Source organism: Nycticebus coucang, chromosome 1, assembly GCF_027406575.1.
Source record: "Nycticebus coucang isolate mNycCou1 chromosome 1, mNycCou1.pri, whole genome shotgun sequence".
Lineage (NCBI taxonomy): Eukaryota > Metazoa > Chordata > Mammalia > Primates > Lorisidae > Nycticebus > Nycticebus coucang.
This window is the reverse complement of record NC_069780.1, coordinates 152,055,815-152,076,008: the sequence shown is the minus strand read 5'-3', so window position 1 is coordinate 152,076,008 and position 20,194 is coordinate 152,055,815. Positions and strand designations below refer to the sequence as shown.

Sequence of the window (20,194 nt, the reverse complement as noted above, 5' to 3'; positions counted from 1 at the left end):
CAACGATACCCCTTTTCTTTCCAGAATGTGTTATAAAACTTCATTCTTCCTGGATCTGGATATAAGTAGGATTATACACTTAGAACTAAGAGGTGATTTACCTCAGTCCACCACTAATTTGCCATATGACCCTGCCAAACAGTATTACACAGGACACTGATTCCCCAATTTTTCTTCACAACCTCAAGCACCCCCTTTTTATTCTATTAGAATAAACAGTTTAATTAAGAAGTTAGAATAAAACATTTAACAATTTTTTCTTATAATTATAGTCAGAATCTAGTTGTTTTAGTGAGTATGTGGAGAATTTTTTTTGCTTTAATTTGGAATGTAGCTCATGAAATCCATTAGTTCCTTCATGTTTCTCTAGGAATAAGGGGACCCATGTTGGGAACCATTGTAAGATGATCTTTTCCTTTCTTTTTTTTTTTTTTTCTTTTGAAACATGGTCTCACTTTGTCACCCTGGGGAGAGTGCTGTGGCCTCATGGCTCACAGCAACCTCAAACTCTTGGGTTTGAGTTATCCTCTTTCCTCAGCCTTCCAAGTAGCTGGGACTACAGGTGTGTGCCACCACATGTGCTTAGTTTTTCTATTTTTTGTAGAGACAGGGTCTCACTCTTGCTCAGGCTGGTCTCAAACTCCTGAGCTGAAACAATCCACCTGCCTCAGCCTCCCAGAGTGCTAGGATCACAGGCATGAGCCATCACACCCAGCCTGTCTTCCATTTCAAAAAGAAAGCCCATGGTTCCAAGATTTTTGCTTTGTTTTTTTAACCACAATATCGTATGTTGTAATGGAAACCCACCTAATACTGTACAGTGGAAAAAAGGGAAAAAGCAAAAGCAAAGAATATTCTTTGCATCACTGAGATAGAAACAAAGACCTATGTCAAAGAGATGCTTCCAAGTAGAAGCCAGCAAACTTCCATAAAGAACCAGATAGTAAATACTACATATATTAATATTTAGAAGGAGATTAGTCTCTGTCAAAACTATTGAGTGTTACTGTTATAGTGTGAAAGCTGCTGTAACAATCTGTCAGCCAATGGGTGTGACTTTTCCAATAAAACTTTATTTATGAACACTGAAATTAGAATTTCATGTAATTTTCACATGCCCCAAAGTGTTGCTCTTTGTTTTATTTTTTTTCTACCATTTAACAACAACAAAAAAAATGGTTTTTAACCTGTGGGCCATAAAAGAACAAGAACTGGACTATATTTGACCTGCAGGATATAGCTTGCCCACCTCTACTTTTAAAAGTAAGAATGATAAAGGCCCAATAATCCATAGTCCAAATGACTTATTTGTTTCCCCAGACTTATTGGTTCTATGCCCAATGTTGAACAGAAATTGCTAGTAGAAGGAAAATCTGGAAGGCTTAATAGGTTTATCCCTATTTTTTTAGTTTATAGAGACATTCCCCCTTCTACTTCCATCTTTCCCTGTGAGTTGTCATTATTACCAACAGTTGGATATATAGAAAGAGGAAACCCCTGGTGTTTCCAGGCTTACCCCCAGCCCTGTTTAAGGGCCCCAAGCTGCTGGGCTCTCAAGGACTCCTACACTGCTTGCATTTTGGTGAATTTATTACCAAGAATATCTCTTCCAGGAAAAACTGGAAGGATTTCCTTGTTGATAGTCAACCTGAGAGCTTATCACAGTGTGTTAATGATAAAGCAGAAATCCTAGTGATACCCAGAAACAATAGGAATGTGAAGTTTTGAATGAACGAATGAATGAAAATGGATGAATTTTTCCTTGGAAAAGAAAAGGACTTGGCGATGCTTTCACTGAAGTGATAGTTTTAAACTGAGATGTGAAGGATGTCTAGAGATATGGAAAGGCCAGAAAGGGCATTTCTCAAAGGACTTGCACCCATCACACAATGAATAGGAACAAGGCCAGGATTCAAAGCTGGTCTGTTTCTAGAACCCATGCTAGTAACCACAACAAAACACTACCAAGGGGCCATCTTTGTACTGTATAATAACCAGCAAAAACCTTAAGATCTTTGCTAGTTTCAAGATTCCATGACTCCATGTATATAAGCTCTGTTCCCTTCCCATATCCCAGCAAGCCCTGGGACCTTGCAAAGTGGGCCTCCTTCAGCCAGTTTCACCTCCTCGTAATTCCCAGAACCATGTGGACTGTGGTTATACCCACCCATTTGATTCCCACTAATATGTGCACTTGTTTTATTAAGTTGCAACTTTATAGTATATGTCATCTATCTATCTATCTATCTATCTATCTATCTATCTATCTATCTATCTATCTATCTATCTATCTAGTTTAATGAGTTTTCTGAAAACAATATATACCACCATCCAAAAATTTAACCTGAAAAATGTTGAAAATTTCTAAGTAACAACTTTAATATTTTAATGATCTTTCCAGACACTATGAATAGTTATATATGTTTATATAACTGTGATCATTTTATACATGATATACACCTGTTTTTTATACAAACAATAGAATAGAAGTGTCTTTCTACAGCAATAAATACAGTGTTTAAAAAACCATCACTTTAAATTATATTTGTGTATTTACCATAACTTATTTAATATATCCTCTTTGACATATGTTTTATAAATAGTGTAATACACATTTTTTGTTGTTGTTTGTTTTTTAAGAATAAATTTTTAAGGCTGGAATCTGAGATTTTCAGCTGTTCATTATTTCTTGCCAAAAGTACATGCATTGCAAATGTAGCTTTTGGTGGGCTTACAGATTTCCAGGGATGGAGGCTCCTGAAGCATCTTAAGCAGGCAGAAAGGATATGTTTACCTTTCCTTAGAGGTGAGGAAAGAATTTGGAGAGAGGGTAACTAAATCCTAGACTATACACTTCTCAAGAGAGACCCAGAGTAAAACTAACAAATAATGCTCAAAACATTAAGTGTGGCTATGTTTCAAAACTATTGTACTAATCTCATGTTAAATTGCTTTTTCCTTCAAAGCTCTTTTGGAAATAGAATTGAGAGTTGTACAATTAATAGTTCTACAAGTGAAAATCGTGCTTCGTGCTCTTTTTTTCCTCCAAGAGTAACAAACAGAGACAATTGCACCATTCAAGTGGAAGCTCAAAATGCAGATGGTATAATTAAATCTGACGTAACATCTTGGAACATAGATGCCATAGGTAAGTGTTACTTGATATTCTTATATACTTTTTTTTTTTTTAATTTTGAGACAGGATCTCACTTTGTCAGCCTCAGTAGAGTGCTGTGATGTCATAGTTCACAGCAACCTCAAACTCTTGGGCTCAAGTGATTCTCTTGCCTCAGCCTCCCAAGTAGCTGGGACTACAGGTGAATGCCACAATGCCTGGCTATTTTTAGAGATGAGGTCTCTCTCTGGTTCAGGCTGGTCTCAAACCTGTGGGCTCAGGTGATCCACCCTCCTTGGCCTCCCAGATTGCTAGGATTTCAGGCATGAGCCACCATGCCCAGCCTTCTTATATACTCTTTATTGAATGATTCCCTTTTTTAAAAAATAAAGAAGTATCTGGACCCAAAAGGGTATACAAAGCTGAAGGGTATAATAGGTATGTGTTATTGATTCGTCATCAGAGAAAATTCATCATCTTATTAAAGAAGAAAGGAAAGGAGGGAGGGAAGAAGGAAAGGAGGGAAGGAGGAAGGAGGGGGGAAGGAAGGAAGAGGATTAACTAAATAAGAAAAAAGAATGAGAGAGATCTTGCTGGTCATTGATTTCCTCTAGTCGTTTGTGCCATAAATTGTACTCAGAGAAACAAAAAGTTCTCCTCTGCCTCCTTATTATCACTGCTCATAAAGGAAAAGGGTAAAATTCTTATTTTTAAAAATGTCTCACTACTGGCTCCGTGCCTGTAGCTCAGCAGGTATGGCACCAGCCACATACACTGGAGCTGGCGGGTTTGAATCCAGACTGGGCCTACCAAACAACAATGAAAACTACAGCCAGAAAATAGCTGGGTGTTGTGGTAGGTGCCTGTAGTCCCAGCTACTTGGGAGGTTGAGACAAGAGAATTGCTTAAGCCCAAGAATCTGAGGTTGCTGTGAGCTATGACACCACAGCACTCTATCCAGGGCAACAGCTTAAGACTCTGTCTCAAAAAAAAAAATAATAATAATAAATAAATAAATAAATAAAGCCTCACTACTCTTTCAGACTCATTTTTTAACCATTTACTTTTAAAATTATAGCTTTATTGTAATATCCTTTGTGAATCAGTTAACTATAAATGTAAGGTATTTTTCTGGGCTCTCAATTCTAATCCATTGATCTGTATTTTCGTCTTTAGGCCAATAGTATGCTGTCTTTTTTTTTTTTTTTTTTTTTTTGTGGTTTTTTTTTTTTTGGCCTGGGCTGGGTTTGAACCTGCCACCTCTGGCATATGGGACCGGCGCCCTACTCCTTGAGCCACAGGCGCCACCCATGCTGTCTTGATTATTATAGCTTTATAACAAGTTTTGAAAGTGAGAAAATGAACCCTACATTCTTTTTCAAGATTGTTTTGGTTGTTGGGTCCCTCGCGTTTTTGTATGAATTTTAGGATTAGCTTGTCAATTTCTGCAGAGAAGTCAGTTGTTACTTTGATAGGGACATTGTTATCTTCATAATATAAAATCTTCCAATCCATGAACATGGGATATCTTCACATTTATCTAGGCCTTCATTAATGTTTTTCATTCATTATATTTTTTAGTGTACAAGTTTTACGTTTTTTTGGTTAAATTTATTCCTAAATATTTTATTCTTTTTGATGCTATTATGAATGGAATTACTTTCTTAATTTCATTTTAAGATTGTTCATTATTAGTGTATACAAATACAATTAATTTTTGTATGTTAATCTAGTAATTGGCCACCTTGCTGAACTTGTTTATTGGTTCTACTATATTTTTTGGTTTATTCCTTAGGATTTTCTGTATATAAGATCATGTCATCTGCAAATATAATTTTATTTCTTTCTTTCCAGTTTGGATGCTTTTTATTTTTCTTTCTTGCATCTGTCTAGAACTTTCAGTACAATGTTGAATAGACATGGTAAGAGCAGACATCCTTTTCTTGTTCCTGATCTTAAGGGAAAACATCTGGTCTATCACCATTAAATATGATGTTAGCTGTGGGTTTTTATAGATGTTCTTTGTAAGTTGGGAAAGTTTCCTTCTATTTATAGTTTGTTGAGTGTTTTCTTATCATGAGGAGGTGTTGGATTTTACCAAATGCCTTTTTCTGTATCCATTGGATGAGCATGTGGTTTTCCTTCATTAAAATGGTATAGTACTTTGACTGGTTTTCATAAGTTAAACAAACCTTGTATTTCTGTGAGAAATCCCACTTGGTCTTTTTGCTGATGAATTTGGATCCCTAGTTTTCTACTAAGGACTTTTGCTTTTATATTCAAAATGGATATTGGTCTGATATTTTCTTTTCATATGATGTCTTTGTTTTGTTTTGTTTTTGTATCAGTGTAGAATGAGTTAGAAAGTGTTTCCTCATCTTCTATTTTTTGGGAGAGTTTGTGAAGGGTTAGTGTTAATTCTTCTCATGGTACCGCCCTCGGGTAGAGTGCTCTGGCGTCACACGGCTCACAGCAACCTCTAACTCTTGGGCTTACGCGATTCTCTTGCCTCAGCTTCCCGAGCAGCTGGGACTACAGGTGCCCACCACAACACCCAGCTATTTTTCTGTTGCAGTTTGGTGGGGGCTGGGTCCGAACCCACCACCCTCGGCATATGGGGCCGGCGCCCTACTCACTGAGCCACAGGCGCCGCACTTCATCAGTAAAGCCATCTGGGCCTTGGCTTTTTTTTTGTGTGTGTGGGAAGTTTTTTGTTTTGGTTTCCTTTTAAAATTATTTTTAAGAACTCCCTTTTGAAGGCTTAGCCTATATTGTCAACATTGATGTTACCTCATGGTAACAGACATTGATAAGTAGGGACTTACATTTGCCATTTTATTATTTATTTTCTGTATATTTTATAGCTTTTTAATCTATAGTTTCTTCCATTACTACCTTATTTTATGTTTAGCTGATTTTTTGTGGTGACATGTTTTGATTTTATTCTCATTTCCTTTCCTTTTTTTGTATATTTTCTACAGATGTTTTCTTTGTGGTTACCATGGGGATTACAAACAGCATCTAAAGTTATAACAACCAAATTTGAATGGATACCAACTTAATTTCAATTACATACAAAACTCTAGTTCCTCCACAGTTCCATTACCCCCCTCACTTTATGTTATTGATGCCACAAATTATATCTTTACCCATTGTATATCCATTAATATAGAGTTAGAATTATTTTTTATGCATTAATCTTTTAAATTCTTAGGAAAATAAAAAGAGGAGTATTAAACCAAAATTATAATAACTCTATCTTTTATATTTGCTCATGTATTTAAATATACCAGAGATTTGTATATCTTCATCTGGCTTTAAGTTACTATCTAGTGTTATTTCATTTGGACCAGAAGGACTCCCTTTAGAATTTTTTGTAGGGCAGGCCTACTGGTAATGAACTTCCTTAGCTTTTATTTATCTTGGAATGCCTTAATTTCCTCTCACTTTTGAAGAACAGTTTTGGCAAATACAGAATTCTAGTAAACATTTTTTTTTTCTTTCAGCACTTTAAATATACATGGGTCACTAGAATAGTTTTGAGAAAGACTAAATTATGGTCCATTATTTCACTTCCATGAAACACAGTCCACAGGCATCCTTTCTGATTCACCTGTGCAAGTTTTACTTGCTGGGCTTATAGATGTTGCTGGGAGGGTTTCATTTGTTTTTGTCCAGGTGGACTTTACATTTATTAATTTTTGTGTATCTCAAAAATATCATAATGACCCATGTATCATCCCATCGCCTTCTGGCTTCTAAGGTTTTTACTGAGAAATTATCTGATAATATTATTGAAAAACTCATGTACATGATGAATTACATCCCTCTTGCTCCTTTCAAGGTACTATCTAAGTCTTTCTACAGTTTGGTTGTAATGTATCCTAATGTGGCTCTCTTTGGGTTTAGCTTGAGATTCATTAGGATTCTTGGATTTTTGGATTCATGTGTTTCATCAAATTTGGAAAAATTTTGGCCATTATTCAAATAATCTCTCTGCCCTTTCCTCTCTCGTCTTTCAAAGACTTTCAGAATGTGTGTGTTGGTCTGGTTGATACTGTCCCACAAGTCCCTCAGGATCCGCTCACTTTTCTTTGTTCTTTTTTCTCTTTATCCTCCTCAGACTCAATATTTTCATTTGTCTAAGTTTACTAATTGTTTCTTCTGTCTGCTCAAATTTACTGTTGAACACCTTTAGTGATTTTTTTTTTTTTAATTTTGGGTTTTGTAGTTTTTAGCCTCAGAATTTCTGTTTGGTTCCTTTTATAACTACTGTCTTTTTGTTGATAGTCCCATTTTCTTCATATATTGTTTTCCTAATTTCCTTTAGTTTTTTGCTGATGTTTCCTATTAGCTCTTTAAGCATATTTCAGACAATTGTTTTAAAGTCTTTGTCTGCACAGCTATTATTTAATAATAAATAAATAAATAAATAAATAAATAAATAAATAAAGTCTTTGTCTGGAATGTCTAATGTCTTGGCTTCCTCAAAAACAGTTTCTGTTGATTTATTTTGTTTATTTAAATTGGGCCATGTAAGAGGGACTTTAGCTAACAACTGCAATCAGTGTAACCTAATTCTGTGTACCCTCAATGAATCCCAAACAATTAAAAAAAAAAAGTCATAGACACCCCATTCCAAAATAAATAAATAAATAAATAAATAAGGCCACGTTTTCTTATTTCTTTATATGCCTTATAATTTTTGTTACTGTTGGAAATTGAGTATTTGAAAAAATATTCACCTCTCCTATTCTTTTTAGAATGGCTCTGTGCTGGGGCAGTCCTTCACAGATTAGCTGGGTTTATTCTGAACCTAGGAAGCAGCTAAAGTGGAAGCTTAAAATCAGTTCAGGTCTTTTCTGAGCATGCATCTTGTCTGGGCCTGTATGGTGCTTTCTCAATTGTCCTGAATACATAGCTGCTTTTGAATGTCTTAATTTTTCAAAGAGTCTCATGGAGTTTTTCCTCAGGACTTTATTAATTTCTTGTATGTCTCCAGCTATAATTCCTCTATCCAGGTTTCTGCAGGTCTATAATCTCCCTGCAGCGTTTATGGGCAGTGCCTGTCTCTTTTCCTGCCTGAAATTCAAGTTAGGTGAAACAGAGAACAGTCCTTTAGTTTGCCTTTAGACAGGTTAGAATGTTGTAAATAAGTTGTTCTGTGCTCCCTCCAGTTGGAAGAAGGGAACTAGGTAAGAACTGGGCTACCATCTTCTCCATGATGTGCATAGGTGGAGGTGGGAGCAAGGGCAAAACTTTTTCCTACCACTTTGAAGGTGACTTTTTCTTAATCGAGTGTTTATAGTTTCTGAAAGCCTTGGACTGGTTTCCAGAGCTTCTACAAAGTTAATTCAGCCCGCTTCTTTCTTTTTAAAAAAGGTTTCCTTAGGGGTACAAGAACTTACCTGATGTTACTCAATACATGTCAGTTCTTAATTAGCTATTCTGAGAGCCATTTTTAAGCAGAGGAAACATTAATAGTTTATATCTCCTTGTTGATAGAATTATAGACTTAAATGGAGCTATAATGAGAATTTGTGTTTACTCTGACTGGCTGACTGGAGGCAGTCTAGTGTAATGGTAAGAGCAGGAACTTTGGTGTGGATGCAAATGAATCATAGGCTGGCTTCTTATTGAAAGTAATTTTATTGTTTTACATCTCCGTTTTGGCCAGGCGTGGAAGGCTGAGAATGGAAGATCACTTGAGCCCAAGTTATTTAAGAGCAGCTTGAGCCACATAGTGAGACCCTATATCTATAAAGAAAATTTTGTTTTTAAAACTCAGTTTATCTTCTATAATGAATATTAGGTGGTTGAGAGGAGTCAACAAAATGAGTTACCTAAAAAAACACTTATCAATTGCTCTATCAGTATCATTAATCTTATGGAAGTCCCTAATGTCTGTTGTTGACAGTTCTACCCACTGAATAGCCACATAGATTGATGAACACCCTTTAGTTCCGGCATAAGTACACATTATGTTTTGAGTAGCCATCAAAGGCTATCCAAATATTTCTACTTAGTTAATGTTTTTAAGTCCATGACTCTTAGGAGGGATTTTTCTCTTCAAAATCCTTCAAGAATTGCAAAGATTAAAAAGATAATTCTATTCAATTTTAGTTAAGCAAGGGTATAGTGAAATGTGTAGTCACGCTGTTAATGGAAACTGAAATTGGTGTAGCCTTTCTGGAAAGCAAAATGGTGCTATGTGGCAGCAGCCCTGAAAACATTCATGCCCTTTTACCCAGTCAGCCTATCCCAAGGGGTTCTAATGAAACCATCCCATCAAAGACACAGAGAAAGATGCAACTATCACCCATTTATTCATCCACTTAAAAAATACTTGATACTTGCTAAGAGTCAAACATTTATTAATTCTGGAGTGTAATCAAAACCAGCTTCTGTCCTCAAGGAGCTTTAAATTAAAAATTGAAAAAGTATGAATGTGTAATAATAAAGCAATGATCAAAAAAAGTTATTCATCTTAAGTGGAATATTATGAAGATTTAAAAATTAATGCTTTGAAGAATTTTTAATGACAGTGGATATATGCTGAGTTTTACATAATATTACTTAAAAAACACGAAAGCTTTATTTAGCATAATATCAATTCTGTTTCAAAGATATGCAAATAAATATGCCAAAATGTTAATGAGGGTTATCTCTGGTTGATAGTATTATGGATGATTTTAAGTTTTTCTTTCTATTTTTCCATATTTAAAAATTTTTCTGTAGTGAGCATACAAGCATGCTACTTTTATAACCAGAAAATTACATATTTTCAAAGAGAGAAATGTGGGGCTAGAATGTTTGCAGTGTGCAAGGAAAATGAAAAGTGCTTTCTAGTAGATATTCCTTCAACCCAGGAGTGAAAGAAAGAGACCTTGGGAGAGGGGAGGGGAAATAAGGGAAGCAACCTATTTTTGGGTTGTGTGGTCTCTTTTTACTTCCCTTCTGTTGGGCATAGGATATGACCCAATAGGATGATTTGCAGAAAAATCACAGGTATGTATTTTTCTTTTCTTTTTCTGGAGACTAGGGTAAACGGTGGCATTCTTTTTATATGGCCTTGCAAATGCCATCTGCATATAGCAGACCACAAAGTATGCACTGTCATTTCCTTTCTAGGCTTACCTTTTTCCTCAAGTTTGGGTGGATGCTACTAATATGGTCTCATCATTCTGCAAATATGGGAACTATATGATTTTTTATTTTCAGCAAAAACTGAACCACCTGGGATTCTCAGCGTGAAACCAGTTTTGGGCATCAAACGAATGGTTCAAATAAAATGGAAAAGGCCTGAGCTGGCACCTTTTTCATCTAATTTAAAATACACACTTCGATTCAGGACAGTCAATAGTACCACCTGGGTAAGTTGTGTCTTTGTAATGTTCCATTAGAGGACCTGAGGAAGAGAATCCTTGAGGACTTCTGTTGGGCTGGAATTGTTGTTTTCATTTTCTACATTGAAAGTAGAAGAGAGACAATACAGAGTGCTTTCCTTCCCAATTTTCCATTTGGACCTTTTAGACTGGAAAAGTGTTGTACCACAGGCATTTTGCCTTCTGAGCACAGGACTTAGTAAAGAGTGAGAAATTGTCTTTTATATTCCATTCAGGTTTGTCTCTGGATATGTTGGCTGCCAGAGATTTTATGGTTTGGCCATTTTATTTTTAATTTTTCCAAACTTTCATAAAATTGTGAAGTATAACACAAATTTAAAAAAGTAAGCAAAACATAAATATTGCATTTAGCAAATTATTAAGTCAGTGCTCATGTAAAAATTACTGAAGTCAAAAATAGAACCAGTGGGGTGGTGCCCGTAGCTCAGTGGATAGGGCGCCGGCCACATAAACTGAGGCTGGAGGGTTCAAACCCGGCCCAGGTCAGCTAAACAACAATGACAACTGCAATAACACCAACAAAAAATAATAGCTGGGAGTTGTGGTGGGCACCTGAAGTCCCAGCTACTTGGGAGGCTGAGGCAAGAGAATCGCTTAAGCCCAAGAGTTGGAGGTTGCTGTGAACTGTGACATTACAGCACTCTATGGAGGGCAGAGGGCACACAGTGAGACTCTGTCTCAAAAAAAATAAAAGGGGGTGGCGCCTGTGGCTCAAGAAGTAGGGTCTCAGCCCCATATACTAGGGGTGGTGGGTTCAAGCCCGGCCCAGCCAAAAACTGTAAAAAAAAAAAAAGGACCATTGCAGTATGCTCCTTCTCCTTTTAGAGCTATTCTGATTTGCATGGTAATCACTCCTTGCTTTTATTATGGGTTTCACCATTTAAGTCTGCACACTCTTTTTTTAAATTGTTGGGGATTCATGGAGGGTAGAGAACAAGTTTATGTTGATTACATTTGTTAGATAAAGACCCTCTTATACTTGTGTCCCGCCCTCAAAAGGTGTACCACACCCTGTGACCCTCCCACCCCCTCCCTCCTGCCCTTTCTCTGCTCTCCCCATCCCCCACCCCCACTGTGTATTAGGTCATTAATTGTCCTCACATCAGAATTGAGTTAAGTCTGTACACTTGAAAAACAGAGGGTCTAGGCGCTCTTTTCTGGATGCCCAGGATGAAGGAGTGCCCAGTAGAAATATATGAGGAACTATAAATGAAATCCATACATTTTGTATTATTTTATGTTATGTTTATGTCTGTCTCTCAATATTGTGCTTTTAGGGCTAAGTGCAGTGATGCACATTAGTAATCCCAGCACTGTGGGAGGCCAAGGTAGGAGGATCACTTGAGGCCAGGAGTTTGAGACCAGCCTAAGCAACACAGTGAGACCTTGTCTCTACAAAACAATTTTTAAAATTTAGCCAACTGCGGTAGCATACACATGTAGTGGTACATACCACTGTACTCTGGCTACTCAGAAGGCAGGAGGATCATTTGAGCCTGGGAATTCTAGGCTTTGATTGCACCACTATATTCCAGCCTGGGTGACAGAGTGAAACCTTGTTTTGTTTTGTTTTTTTTTAATGCTTTTAAGATTTATTCATGTTATATGACACTGAATTTTATACACTTTCACTGCTATGTGGTATTCCATTGTATGAACACAGTGGGATTGTGGCTTTAATTTGCATTTGTCTGACTTTTAATGAGGTTGTACACCTTCTTCATATGTTTATTGGCCATTTGGATTCCTTCTTTGTGAAGTACTGACATTTTTTTCTATTGGATGGTCTGCTTTATTTTTTATTTTTTTTTGGATCAAAGATTTATTTTTTATTTATTTTTTTTTTTACTGTTGGGGATTCATTGAGGGTACAATAAGCCAGGTTATACTGAGGTCTGCTTTATTTTTTAATTGACTTGTTGGCCTTCCTTGTATATTCTAATTGTGAGTCATTTATTTTTCATGTATGTTGCAAACATCTCTTACTCTGTGGTGTGTCTTTTCTCTCTCTTAATCATGACTTCTGAGGAGAACTTCTTTTTTTATACTGTCAAATTTTATCAGTCTTTTCCTTTATTCTTAATACCTTTTGTGTCTTAAGAAGTCTTACCTCAAAGTCCAGAAGATATTTGAAAATATTTTCCATCTCCATCAGTGCAGCCTGAAATTATATCATCTTTTTATTACATCATTTTTTTTTTTTTTTTTTGAGACAGAGTCTCAAGCTGTCACCCTGGGTAGAGTGCCATAGTGTTATAGCTCACAGCAACCTCCAACTCTTGGGCTCAAGCAATCCTCTTGCCTCAGTTTTTCTAATTTTAGTAGAGATGGGGGGGTCTCACTTTTGCTCAGCTTGGTCTTGAATTGTGAGCTCAAGCAATCCACCCCTCTTGGCCTCCAGAGTGCTAAGTTTACAGGTGTGAGCCACTGCACCGGGCCTTTCTCACATTATTGATTCTTAATCAATTACTAGCCAATTAAATTGTTAAGAGTCCCCAACACCAAGACTTGCTAGTAAAACACATCTCTACTAGCCTGTAATATGTTGGTCTTTAACCCAAGTTCAGGTGTTTTATTTATTCCTATTGAATTTCTTAATATTGGTCTTTTCCATCATTTTAGTCTATTCAGAATCTTTATTTGATTGCCCAAACTTTTTACTTCTTAACTTTTCAGTATCTTCAAATTTGATACTTCTACATCTTTATCTAATTATTAATGAAAATAGTGATTACATCAGAGCCCTATGTAAGGCCAGTAGAGACCATTCAGAGAATCAACTCCTCCTTTTTTGAGGGGTGATCAATTATTCAGGTATTTATGAATATACCTAATTGCAGTCATTCAGCCTACTTTTTTCATCTTGTCCAGAAGGCTATCATGGGACTCTTACCTTTGTGGAAACCCATAGATGCCACGTCTATTACTGTTTTAGTCTAGAACTTCTTCAGGAAAGAAAATTGGTTAAGCTTTACTTGTCCTATGTTTAGAGAAATCATGTTGGCCAGTCCTCCTCCCAACTTCCTTCTAAGCCAGCTCTGGAAGCATTCCCCTCGAACCTGACTACTGGTAACATTAGACTTCTTGATTTGTAGTTTGGGGAACCGCTAAGCAGGGAGGTCCCCAGCATAGCACAAGCTTATCTTCCTTCATCCCACATATCATGGTCTCAGTGAAGCACACGAACTTCTGCAGTGATCTGCTGGCTGGGAATCCTTGATTCCTTCTGTTTGAGCTCAGAGTCACTATAGCTGCTCACGTAGGATTCAACAAGAAAAACAAACCAGGTCCTTTGTCCTCCTGGAATATCACTCAACCATGTACAACACTGAGAACAATAAGCATAAACTATTTCAGCTGTAGGCATTCTGTGTCTTCGCTGCCTTCTTTCCAGTCCCCAAGGTAAGATGTCCTTTCTCCTGTTCTCCTGGAGGACATGAGAAGGAAGATGGGATGTGCAGCTAGTACCCTCTCTGTCCTTTCAGCTTTCAAAGGTAAACAAGTCTCCTTGGTTCTAAACCAATCTAGCTCTTCCCAACTTTCCATCAGTGGTTCCCTCTGTTGATGGAGGAAGATCTGAATCCTTAACTCTCTGAGACCTGGCCTGCAGCCACCCCTTCAAGCTCATCTTCCACCTTGCTCTTGCCTCTCTAGTAATTCCAGATTGCTTGTTTCCTCTGCATCATGTCTCCATATTCTGTGCTTCTCCCTAGACAGTGGTTCTCAACCTGTGGGTTGTGACCCCTTTGGGGATAAAACGACCCTTTCACAGGGGTTGCTTAAATACATCCTGCATATCAGATATTTATAGTACAATTCATAACAGGAGCAAAATTACAGTTACAAAGTAGCAACAAAAATAATTTTATGGTTAGGGGTCACCACAACATGAGGAACTGTATTAAAGGGTCGTGGCATTAGGAGGGTTGAGAACCACTGCCCTAGAACATCCTCTGCTTTTGCACCTCTACTCTCACCCCCATCTAGTGATCTTTCAGAACTCAGATGTGGCATATTTCGCCTGAGAGGCAGAGCCTGGTGCCCCTTCTCTGCCTGCCTCACCTCTCATGGTACTTAATAATTAAATGTTTAAACTTGTCTCTCTCCCAATTAGACTGCAAGTTCTTCAAATGCAGGGACCTTGATTTTCATCTTTGTTTTCCCTTTGCTTGGCACATGCCTGTGCTCAATAAAGGTTTGTTTAAACTAACCCTAAAATCCCCAAATGTCCATATAAGAAGATCCATATTTGTATGATATTATACAAGTTTCAAAGTACTTTCTTACTCTCCAAATTATTTAAAGCCTAGCGAGTATTCAATGAGGCCTTGCTATCTTCGTTTTGACAGATTAGAAAATTGAGATGTAGAGAGGTTAAATGATCTGTCCAAGGTCATAAGATTTGTAAGTTGCAAACCTAAGCCCGAGTTTTCTGACTCCAGGTTTGTCATTCATGTGACCATACTTCAGCACCCTCCAGATCTTCCTGGGGTCCTAGTCTAGAAGGCTTGCACCTTTACACAGTGAAACCACGTCCACATCCTAGAAAGGGATCTCAAGACTGTTTTAAGAGTTTGATGTAGGTAGGCCTTTTCTGACTCATCTCTTAAGACAAACACTTTAGGACTTGGCATGAAGCATAGATTATTAGAAACAAACCTGGTGAAGCTAATTAGTGTTTCAGTATGGCTCCCTTGCCTATGTTGAGTTGTGGAATATTTAGTTCTGAGCCTGTAAATAAAGGATCATTTGATCTGGACCCTGTGAGGGCCAAAGACTCCTCAACTAGATAAAAGCCAACATAAAAAGGAGCCATAAATATATTATTTGGAAGATATTATTGAGCAGCTTTTGTAATTTCCTCTGAGGCTGGGACTGGGAAGCCTGGCAGAGTTAGAATTGTGCCTTATGCATTAGGCAGAGTTCTCTGAGCACCAACATGGTGACAACTACCCACCAAACAGGCCAACCATGTGCTAAGGGTAAGAGCAAAGCAGAAGGAAAACTTAGAAAGGTTTTTAAAGAAAGAATATCATATATATTTTTAAAGCATAAAAAGTAAAATAGAGTATTATTAGATCTCCTCGACCCACTGTATGGGTTAGTATTATTTTTATATTGCATTACATATGGAGGGCACCATGTGATTGGGCCTCTCTTAATGGTTTTAATTCTGTGCCAACTAGACCCCATAACTAATGACAGATTGTCCCAGGTGATGCTCCCCACACCCCCAGTCTGCTGCCACAGCATCCCCAGGGTGGTTTGGAGAGGACACTCAGGGAACCCAAGATTCAGCAGCAAAACTGTCATCACCCCTCCCTGCTCCACACCCATCTCACCAGTGTCCATCTGCAGTGAGATGTGACTTCCTGCCACAGACACATGTCCTCCTTTTGACTAGTTTTCTTCAGGCTCAGGAGCTGTAACTTAGTACTAATTTTCACAGCTTTCTCACAGATGTAAGAAATATCAGGATTTCCTTCTGTAGGGCTCCATGGTCTGAGCTGTGCGCACGCGAGCAAAGTGGGCATGCATCTTAGTGCAGCTTGTTTTTATCAGCTCAATATGAGTTTTATAAGCCAACAGTTAATTTTTTTTTATATTGTAGCAACATTAACTGTGCTGAAAAAGGAATAGCTCAATTTTTAGTTTCCCTTACAGGGCTGGGTCCAGGAGGGACTTTGGAAATTATATAAAGTAACACCTTCATTTTCCTAATGAGAAATTATCATCAAGAGAAGAGAACTGATTTATTTACCTCTCCCCTCTGTAAGAGAGTGTCAGAATGAATTTATACATTCAGGCTGTTGAGACTTTCAGCAGCTTGACTGACTTGTCACTCAAAGAGCAATAGTTTGAAAAAAGAGATTTTGGTAAAGGGAAAGAGAGCCAAGGAGTGAAGAAATTAGTGTTCTGGTACTAGTTCTGCTAATTATTTAACTTTCATTGAAATGGTCCTTTAATTTTCCTGGATCTTGGTCATGACATGGGGATTGAATTTGATGCAGGTATGGTCTGTGTCCTCTGCTGTTCCATGAAGCTGTATCTCTAGGTGTTTAAGTCACCTCCTAGGCCTAGGTTGCCTGGGTCACTGGGCTCTGTCTTGAGTCTTCCAGGATAGCAAGCAGTAGGGCTGTGTTCACTTAGACCAGTCCAGAGGCAGGAGTCTCTACCCTACAAACTTAGAGACAGGAAATGGGGAAGGAGGTGATTTGTAGGGGGGATTCATATCTATGTAGGTGCCAATTATTCCCAGATACATGTGGTAGTTTATTGATGAAAATTATGTATGTTAAAATTTGAGATAGAGAGTTTCTAGTTCTGAAAAGGTAAGAAAGCACTGGGTTGTGAAGAGGAAAAATGGACCAATGACATGTGCTGTCTCCATGTCAGCTCACGGTTGTCTTTGTCTTGTAGATGGAAGTCAACTTCACTAAGTATCATTACAGTACCATTGAAATCTACAACCTCACAGGGCTACAGGCTTTCACGGAGTATGTAGTAGCTCTGCGATGTGTGGCCAAGGAATCAAGCCTCTGGAGCGCCTGGAGCCAAGAAGAAATGGGAATAACTGAGGAAGAAGGCAAGCTGCCCCTGTGATTTCTCTTCTGCCTGCTCTGGTGTAGGGCTGCCACAGCTAGACTTGGAATCACAGGGTGCCATGATCTTGGGGCCTGGGGAATTACCCCAAAGCAAAGGATTACATCTTTAATTCTCTTCTAAGGTTCTTATACATGAAGTAGTATCAGACCACATAAATGTATCCTTTGATAAATTAAAGATATATATTGCTAACCTTAGAACTACTACTGAAAAAATAAGTAAAGGTGTAACTAATGAAAGAAAAAAGTCACATCTTTAACAACAGTAAGAAAGACAAGGGACCGCACATTGGTTGAGCACTTGCCACATGTCACATGTGGCCATTAAGAGCAGTGCTCCTGGTGGTGGGCTTGGCTTAAATTGTAACCCGGCCCTGCAGTGACTTGGGCAAGATAACTATTCTCTAAGTCTACTCTGAGCTGTTACTTCACTATTTATTCCTTTTTTCATATTGAAATATAATTTGTAAATTGAATTTATAGTAGTACATAATTTTTAGTGTGATTTTTATTTTTATTTTTTAAACATAGGCCAACTTCTTTATTCTGATTTTCAATAAAACCCTAGCCAGTAGAGGAATAATGAACATTAATACTCTGGCAGCCTCTCTCCACCATGATCTCATGTGCAAATTCTTTCTGTGCCAGATAATGGCTCTGCTCCTAACCCAGCAGGCAATGTTTTAATAAATTGCCTAAAAATGTTCCTCCAAGTTAAAAAAAAAAAAAAAAGGACAGCAATAAAAACCAAGACAACAGATGATTAAGTAAAATCTCCTTCTCCATTTCCTACTGTCAGCAAATACTCGAATCCCACTAATAGAAAGCTGTCCCTGGGATTTTGATGAAAAATTGGTGGGGGAAAATGGCTTCTAGAAATGGGGTCTCTCCTCCCTAGGAATGTGGCACCAGGAAGAAGAGAGTGATGAGATGATGTCATCAGCAAAAAGCTTAGGAGGAAAGATAGGGCCCTGATTTTAAATAAAGATATTAGCAATGAGGCAGCCAGAGAATGTGGAGTTTCTCAGTTAGCCTCCAGGATTTTGTGTGTGTTCACTGGCCTCCGAGACAACTTTTGGCACCTATAGCCTGGCGAGGTGCTTGCTGAGTTCTTGGGGTACAAAGATGAAGTCGACAGTATCCGTGCCACAAGAAGCTTATGAGTCAACCGAAGATGAAGCAGGTAGCTCGCTGATGCTGACTCTGTGTGATGGTGCTAGAATGGAGGAGCCTGCAGGAGGTGCAGGAACCTCTGTAGGAGGAAGGAAGGGTCTTGTGGGAGTGCAGGTGAGATTGCATAGGCCAGGAGCTCTGTGAGTTGGGGGCTGAAGGAAAAACTGGAGAGATAGCCCCATGGTGCAGGCAGGGAAATGAATGATTCATTAGATGAATATTTGGTGATATCTACAAGTCATCTTCTGAATTATGGAAAAGAAATACAGTAATGTCCACTCTTCTAACCTTCCTTTGAGGCTTTCACCTTATTATTTATGAGGTATGGGTTACAGCATGAATCCCCCCATGGCCAGGATTTCAGGCTATTGTGGGGACCCATGTTGTGATAGAAAATGAGATTTCAGTCTCATACCAAGCCCACATTGGTCTCAGGTAACATCTGGGGACAACCTCTGTGCTCCCTCATCCAGTGTAATCTCTTATACTTTTCTTTACCTTACATTAAGTCCTGAAACCCAAGAACAGTGGATTCTAGTCCTCCAACCACAAAATAAAGATGTCACTGGTCATTGCAAAGCTGTCAGCCCTCCATTCTCCACCTTGCTTCTGCTGGCTCTCTCAAGCACATCTTCCCAACTGCGCAGCTCACCTTCCCCATCTCCTATTGCAACTCCATCTGTAGTGAGTACCTCACCCTTATTTACAGCTCCATATGGCCTGGATCTGTGGAGAATCTTGAGACCAGCTGAGACAGATGAAAGAAGACTGGTGGTGTTGCTATGGAAGGTGACCTCCCTCTGGCTATTTTTTTTTTTTATTGAAACCCTTGTTCTCTTACATCCTCCCAAAATGATTCTTGAAATTTTACCTCCTGCATTTCCTGCCTTAGAGAGATTTATGATGCCACAAATGTCATGGTGTTTGCCCAGCTTAGAAAAGTCCTATTGTTCCTCTTGCAGTTGGACCAAATGTGCCTCACAGACTCTTCCCCCTGTCTTCTTTGGTTAGAAACATTAACATCTGGGGCAGGTACAGAGAGCAGATGTAGGAGGCACAAAGAGCTTCTGGAGGAAGCTGTCACTGGCTGGCCTCCGCTGGAAGGCAGCGGGAGTCTCCATAGTCCCAGGACCAAAAGTGTCAGCTTGCCAGTGTGTCCTCAGGTCATTGTCAACATATATGTTGCACGTATGCTGCAATGGTGAGGTGCAATAACAAAAGAGGGCCCAAATAGTCCTTTCTGGGTGAAGGGCTGGGAGTGAGGAACAAGGAGAAGGCAGGTGGGTAATGCAGAGAAGAGGAGGAAGGAAAAGGAGATCAGAAAAGAAGGTCGGGGAAGGAACAGAAAAGGAGGGGGGAAAGGAATAAACAGGAAAGGAAAATAGAGAGAAAACCCACAAGAAATGGGAGAGACAAGATGGGGAAGAAGAGCAAGAGGCGAAGCGAGGATTCCAGACCTCTTGAGCAGGTCTCCAGAGTTCTCAGGAAATGCTCATCACGTTGTCTCATACTGCAGAAGTCTAGGCAAATTCAGAATTCCTTTGAAAGCGGAGAAATCGCCTGCGTTGCCAGATGACATTCCAATCCCCATTACTCTCAGTTTGCTCCAACATTTGCCCCTCTCCCTCCAAACCCCCAGGGTGGTGGGATAGCCTCAGGTGGCCTGAAGCAGCAGGCTGGGAAAGCACTGACAGTGGTGTTGGGAAATCTTTGAGGATCAATTCCAAGTTTTGTGTTTCTTTGTAACTTATCAAGTGTGAAAAAAGATGCCTGTGTCAACACATTCTGGGAAAGGAAAGCGAACGGACACATACTCACATGTGGTCCTAGCTGCCGAGACCTGGGTGGGCCTGGGTGAAGGAGGCCAACCTGTGAGTGGAAGATGACTTCACTGG

The 20,194-nt window shown here is 38.7% G+C and overlaps 1 protein-coding gene across 3 annotated transcripts in view; it reads left to right on the top strand.

The window, feature by feature from the left end:
• Nucleotides 1-20,194, top strand: part of IL31RA (interleukin 31 receptor A) — an 84,531-nt gene that overhangs the window by 44,425 nt on the left and 19,912 nt on the right. For all 3 annotated transcript variants that reach the window (XM_053590420.1, XM_053590435.1, XM_053590428.1), the window contains 4 exons: nucleotides 2,967-3,148; nucleotides 10,337-10,488; nucleotides 16,942-17,107; nucleotides 19,009-19,088. In XM_053590420.1, the coding sequence (XP_053446395.1) occupies nucleotides 2,967-3,148; nucleotides 10,337-10,488; nucleotides 16,942-17,107; nucleotides 19,009-19,088 (580 nt within the window). The remainder of the gene's footprint in view (nucleotides 1-2,966; nucleotides 3,149-10,336; nucleotides 10,489-16,941; nucleotides 17,108-19,008; nucleotides 19,089-20,194) is intronic.